The 6,000-nt window shown below is 49.2% G+C and overlaps 1 protein-coding gene across 1 annotated transcript in view; it reads left to right on the top strand.

Annotated features, from left to right (window-relative positions):
• Positions 1–351: 351 nt before the first annotated feature.
• The window catches only part of POLG2 (DNA polymerase gamma 2, accessory subunit), a 15,180-nt gene continuing 9,531 nt past the window's right edge, over positions 352–6,000 (top strand). The window contains exons 1-4 of the mRNA XM_029080159.1: positions 352–805; positions 4,668–4,794; positions 4,881–4,986; positions 5,435–5,608. Coding sequence (XP_028935992.1) covers positions 352–805; positions 4,668–4,794; positions 4,881–4,986; positions 5,435–5,608 — 861 coding nt within the window. The remainder of the gene's footprint in view (positions 806–4,667; positions 4,795–4,880; positions 4,987–5,434; positions 5,609–6,000) is intronic.

Here is a 6,000-nt window from a genome sequence, read left to right as displayed (position 1 = left end):
AGTAAACGCTTAGCAAATACCAACAGTATTTAAAAAAAAAAAAAAAAAATCTGACATTTGGGTCTGGCTTTATGTGCAAAACAGGAAGCGTTAGCCAATGTGAGCGGGGAGGGGAGGGGAACAGCCCGGCGGGGGGGGAGGAGCGGCCGCAAAGAGAAGAGCGGCGCGAGGGGGCGCTCGAGAGGCGACGTAAGGGGCACGCCGCCGCTCGGCACGGCGCTCGAGAAATGGGACGGAGGGGGTGATTGACGGGGGGGGGGGTGTCGCGTGCGCCTCTGTCCCGCGAGCCGCCGCGCATGCGCGCCGCGGCCGGCGGGCCCGTGGCCGTTGCGCTGAGGCGACGGCGGCAAGATGGCGGCGGCGGCGGCCCGCCTGGTCCGCCGGCCTTCCCCGTCGCTGCGGCCTGCCCGGCCTCCCTCGGCGTCGACGGCGGCCGCGCAGGCGAGCGAGGCGCTGCTGGACGTCTGCCTGAGGCGGCGGTTCCTGGCGGGCCCGCGGGGCAGCGGGGCGTCGCTGCTGAGGGCCCCTCACCCCGGCCTGGGCCCAGCCGGCATCCAGCTGAAGAACAACCTGGCGGCCGAATGGCGGGCCGCCCTGAACCTGCTCGGGGAGCCCGTCTTCCCCGTGGAGGCCCCCCACCACGCTGCCCGGGCCCCCGACGCCCACCCCCGGGCCCTGAGGGTCGTCCCCGAGGACAGCTGGACGGCCATCGTGCGCGACCGAGCCCTGGGCGGGGAGGACCGGCTGGCCCGTCTGCACGACCTGTTGGAGACCTCCGGGACCCTGCGGACCGGCCTCCTTCACGGTCTGCTCTCCCTCCCCGCCCCTTTCTCCAAGGGGAAAGCGCAGGAATCCCAACAGTTCTTGGTTCTTGAGCGCCAAGCACTGTTGTAAACGCTGGGGGGGGGGGGGGAAGGTACGAGGTCATCAGGCCGAGGTGAGGCCCAGAGAAGTGTCTCTTGGCCGAGTGGGGGTTAGAATAATAATAATGGCATTGGTTAAGCGCTTACTATGTGCCAAGCGCTGTTCCAAGCCCTGGGGCGGATACGAGGTCATCAGATTGACCCACGTGGGGCTCACAGTCTTTAATCCCCATTTACAGGTGAGGCCCAGAAAAGTGCTTCTTGGCCGAGTGGGGGTTAGAATAATAATAATGATGGCATTGGTTAAGGGCTTACTATGTGCCAAGCGCTGTTCTAAGCCCGGGGGCAGGTGCGAGGGCATCAGGTTGTCCCACGTGGGGCTCACAGCCCTTAATCCCCATTTTACAGGTGAGGCAGTTGAGGCACAGAGAGTGTCTCTTGGTCGAGTGGGGGTTAGAATAATAATAATGGCATTTGTTAAGTGCTTACTATGTGCCAAGCGCTGTTCTAAGCCCTGGGTCAGGTGCGAGGTCATCAAGTTGTCCCACGTGGGGCTCACAGCCTTTAATCCCCATTTTACAGGTGAGGCCCAGAGAAGTGCCTCTTGGCCGAGTGGGGGTTAGAATAATAATAATGGCGTTGGTTAAGCGCTCACTATGTGCCAAGCACTGTTCTAAGCCCTGGGGCAGATGCAAGGGCATTAGGTTGTCCCACGTGGGGTTCACAGCCTTTAATCCCCATTTTACAGGTGAGGCAGTTGAGGCTCACAGAAGTGTCTTGTCTCTCGATGGAGTGGGGATTAGAAGTCATGACTTCTGACTCCCCAGCCCATGCTCTTTCCCCTGAGCCATGCTGCTTCTCTAAGCAGCGCTTGGGAAAGTACAGTAGAGCAATAATGAGAATAACGATGGTCTTTGTTAAATGTTTGCTGTGTGCCAAGAACTGTTCTAAGCTCTGGGGTAGTCAGGCTGACCCATGTGGGGTGCACAGTCTTAATCCCCGTATTACAGGTGAGGCGATTGAGGCTTAAAGAAGTGTTTTGTCTCTTGGCCTAGTCGAAATTAGAACCCATGACCTGACTCCCGAGCCCGTACTTTTTCCACTAAGCTACACTGCTTTTCAGTAGACGGACGATCCCTGCCCACAACAAGCTCGCAATCTGGTGGGGTGGAGGGACACCAATGCAGAGTCAGTAAAAATAAATAAAATGACAAGAGACATAAGTGCCATAGGGAGGGGGGAAGAGCAAAGGGAGAAATTGGGGCAATGCAGAAGAGAGTGGGGATGAGGAAAAAGTAGGGCTTAGTCTGGGAAGGCTTCCGGGAGGAGGTGCACCTTCAGTAAGGCCTTGAGGAGGTGGAGAGTAATTGTTGAATTTGAGGAGAGAGGTTGTTCCAGGCCAGAGAGAGGACGTGGGCCAGGGGTCACGGGTGAGACAGGGTGTGCAGAGCACTGTTCTAAGCCCTTGGGAGAGTTCAATGCAATATTCATTTGATTGTATTGAGGGCTTGCAGTGTGCAGAGCACTGTACTAAGCTCTTGGGAAATTTCAATGCAATATTCATTCGATTGGATTGAGGGCTTACAGTGTGCAAAACACTGTACTAAGCTCTTGGGAGAGTACTATGTAACAAACCAATACATTCCTGCCCACAAGGAGCTCACTGACTAGAGGGGGAGACAGTCATTAGTATAGATAAAGAAATAAATTACAGATATATACCTAGGTACTGTGGGGATGGGAGGATGAACGAAGAAGCAAGTTAGAGCGGTGCAGAAGGGAGTGGGAGGCAAGGAGAGGAAGGCTTAATCAGGGAAGGCTTCTTGGAGGCGATGTGCCTTCAATAAGGCTTTGAAGTGGGGAAGAGCAGTAGAGTTGATAGGCTCGTTTCCTGCCCACAGCGATTTTACTAAGCACTGTGCTAAGCGCAGGGGTGGGTTCAGAAAACCCGATCCTTCTCCCTTAAGGGGCTCCCATTCTATGAGGTGAGGATGGGCCCTGAAATATAGTTATCTATCCATCTGGACACAGCAGAATGAAAGACAGAGTAAGCAACAATATACCATCGTTACTATACTAGGAAGGAAAGCTACGGTACTCCATTCTCCGTAGCGCATTTTCTCCCTTCTTTAGTACGGTGTTAGTGGATGAGGGAGCTCTCACTGGTCAGCCAGAGCCTGTGTGGATACACCGCAGTGTGGTGTCTCGAAATATGAGGTTTCCTTAACGCGAGGCTTTCTCCAGAAACGCAGCCTCGTGTTATAGGCGAACAGGGTATATTTCATATCCAAAGCTTCTGCCAAGTTCAAGGGACATGGACAGTGATGCCTGAACTTTGACTTCATGAGTTGCAGTCACTTTCAGATTGTCAAGTGACACCCCACCCCCCCCCCCCCCCACCAATTTCTCAAATATTTGGCCCCGGGAGGCTTTAATCAATCTTAGTGAACTCTTGCGAAAGTATTAGGCAGAAATTTTGGTGTTTTGGGACTTTCTTAAATGCTTTCTCATTTGTATGATAGTATGCCAACTGGAATGCCCTAATATTTATTTTAATCTCCGTGGGGTTTTGCTGTTTCCTTTGATATTTTTGTTTCATCTTCCCTTATGTGTCTGTCACCAACTCTCCTAAACACTCTTTGTTAAATTATGAACCCCTTGGGGAGCAGGAACCCCATCTGATCTGTATCTTTTTCCAGTGCTTTGCACAAAATGGACTCTACTACTATTTGGTTTAAACTGCCTTTTAATCCAACACTGTCAGTGCTCAGGATATCCAAGTATAAAATACCTCCTTTGTAGTTTCTTTAACTAATATTGTTTAGTGATTAGTACAGTGCCTGGCACACATTAAGCACTTAACAAAGACCATTTAAAAGAATACCAGTTATTAATAACTGGCAAATCTGTAGAGAAGCAGCATTCATTCATTCAGTAGTATTTATTGAGCGCTTACTATGTGCAGAGCACTGTACTAAGCGCTTGGGATGAACAAGTCGGCAACAGATAGAGACGGTCCCTGCCGTTTGACGGGCTTACGGTCTAATCGGGGGAGACGGACAGACGAGAACAATGGCAATAAACAGCGTCAAGGGGAAGAACATCTCGTAAAAACAATGGCAACTAAATAGAATCGAGGCGATGTACAATTCATTAACAAAATAAATAGGGTAACGAAAATATATACAGTTGAGCGGACGAGTACAGTGCTGTGGGGATGGGAAGGGAGAGGTGGAGGAGCAGAGGGAAAAGGGGAAAATGAGGCTTTAGCTGCGGAGAGGTAAAGGGGGGATGGCAGAGGGAGTAGAGGGGGAAGAGGAGCTCAGTCTGGGAACGCCTCTTGGAGGAGGTGATTTTTAAGTAGGGTTTTGAAGAGGGAAAGAGAATCAGTTTGGCGGAGGTGAGGAGGGAGGGCGTTCCAGGACCGCGGGAGGACGTGACCCAGGGGTCGACGGTGGGATAGGCGAGACCGAGCATGGCAGAGTGGATAGAGCAAGGACCTGAGAGGCAGAGGCCATGGGTCCTAATCCTCACCCCACCGCTTATCTGCTGTGTGACATTGGGAAAATTGCTAAACTTCTCTGTGCCTGTTACCTCACCTGTAAATTGGGGATTGAGACTGTGAGCCTCACGTGGGGCAAGGGACTGTGTCCAACCAGATTGGTTGGTGACCACCCCAGCTCTTAGTATCGTGCCTGGCACATAGGAAGTGCTTAGCAAATGCCACAATTATTATTACTACTATCGTCCGCATATTTTTCAAAGTTAAGTAAAATAACTGAATTTTTTATTTTTTTTGGATAGGTGCTTTGGAGCAATATGTGAACTGCCTGGATTTGGTCAATAAGAAGTTGCCTTATGGTCTAGCTCAAGTTGGGGTGTGTTTTCATCCCATTCCTGATGCTGGGGATGGAAATCATGGCATCCAAAGGTATACAAGTTTTCATTTTTCATCAGTTTTTTTCAAGTTCTTATATTTTGAAAGTGCTAACCTATTGACCTTCCCGTTATTTAAAGAGTAGGTGAAAGGACGGTTTCTTCCCTCGTGTGGTTTGCCCCTCCAAGAACAGCAGGCCAGTGGCTTGATTTCTGGTTGCGTCATCGACTCCTGTGGTGGAGAAAGGTAACCTAACCAATTTTCACTTGAGGAACTTCCTTTTCTCAGTCAAGTGATTGTGTCTTCTCCCACAAGACTTCTTATGTAGAGCAGCATTGAACAACATGGATGTGTTTCACGAGTTGATCATTAATATCCATAACACTTTGAATTAGCCTTCCCCGAAACCTATATTTGAATTTTGATTTTGATTTTTCAAGTGTGTTTAGCATTGCTGTTGGCCAGGAGCAAGACAGGTAGCTCTTGGACGGCAAGTAATTTTGGTATATGCTGGTGTATTTTTTTCATCGGATATATCAAATGTCAATCTCAGAATAGGCCTTACGGCAAAGCAGTTCAATATTCAGCTGCTGCTTCTGTAAAAGGCCCCAAGCTTCAGAAATTTACAAAGAGATTCTAGGGTTGGTGATCATTAGTGGCATGAAATAATTTGATTTTGCTTCTTATTTTTTAGTTTGCTTTAACTCCATCAAACTTCAGTAGCAGCGACTGTCAGGATGAGGCTGGCCGAAAGGGAATCAAATTGTGCTACAATTTTCCATGGGGAAAGGAGTCAGTAGAAGCCTTGTGGAATCTAGGAGATCATGAACTTTTACAGATGTATCCTGGAGATAATTCCAAATTGCAGGTAAGATTTCCCTTACTTTGACTCTACATTTATCGTCAGGGTTAGCCTTATGGCATGTACTTTTTCTCCTTAAGAGAGTTAATTGTTAAAGGAAGCTGACTTAGGGCTTAAGGTAAATAGATGGTTATATTGAAGCCCATCTCTTGTGCTTATCTTTTTGGATCACTTCTTGGATGCCTTCTTGGGTTGTTTACTCTTGAACAATTCCATATACGTTATTTATTTTGAATTCTGCCATAATTTTGAGGCCATCCCACCAGTTCTTATTCCAAGTGATTACTTTTTATACGGTATGTAAATGAGGTAACTTTGGATCAGTTGCTTATATGGGCAATTTTGTTTGTATTCTTGAACCTCTTGAAACATAGTTAAGAGTTTAGCGAGTACCACTA

This window comes from Ornithorhynchus anatinus, chromosome 15 (assembly GCF_004115215.2).
Source record: "Ornithorhynchus anatinus isolate Pmale09 chromosome 15, mOrnAna1.pri.v4, whole genome shotgun sequence".
Taxonomy (NCBI): domain Eukaryota; kingdom Metazoa; phylum Chordata; class Mammalia; order Monotremata; family Ornithorhynchidae; genus Ornithorhynchus; species Ornithorhynchus anatinus.
The sequence above is the reverse complement of the archived record's forward strand: the minus strand, read 5'-3'. Positions and strand labels throughout refer to the sequence as shown.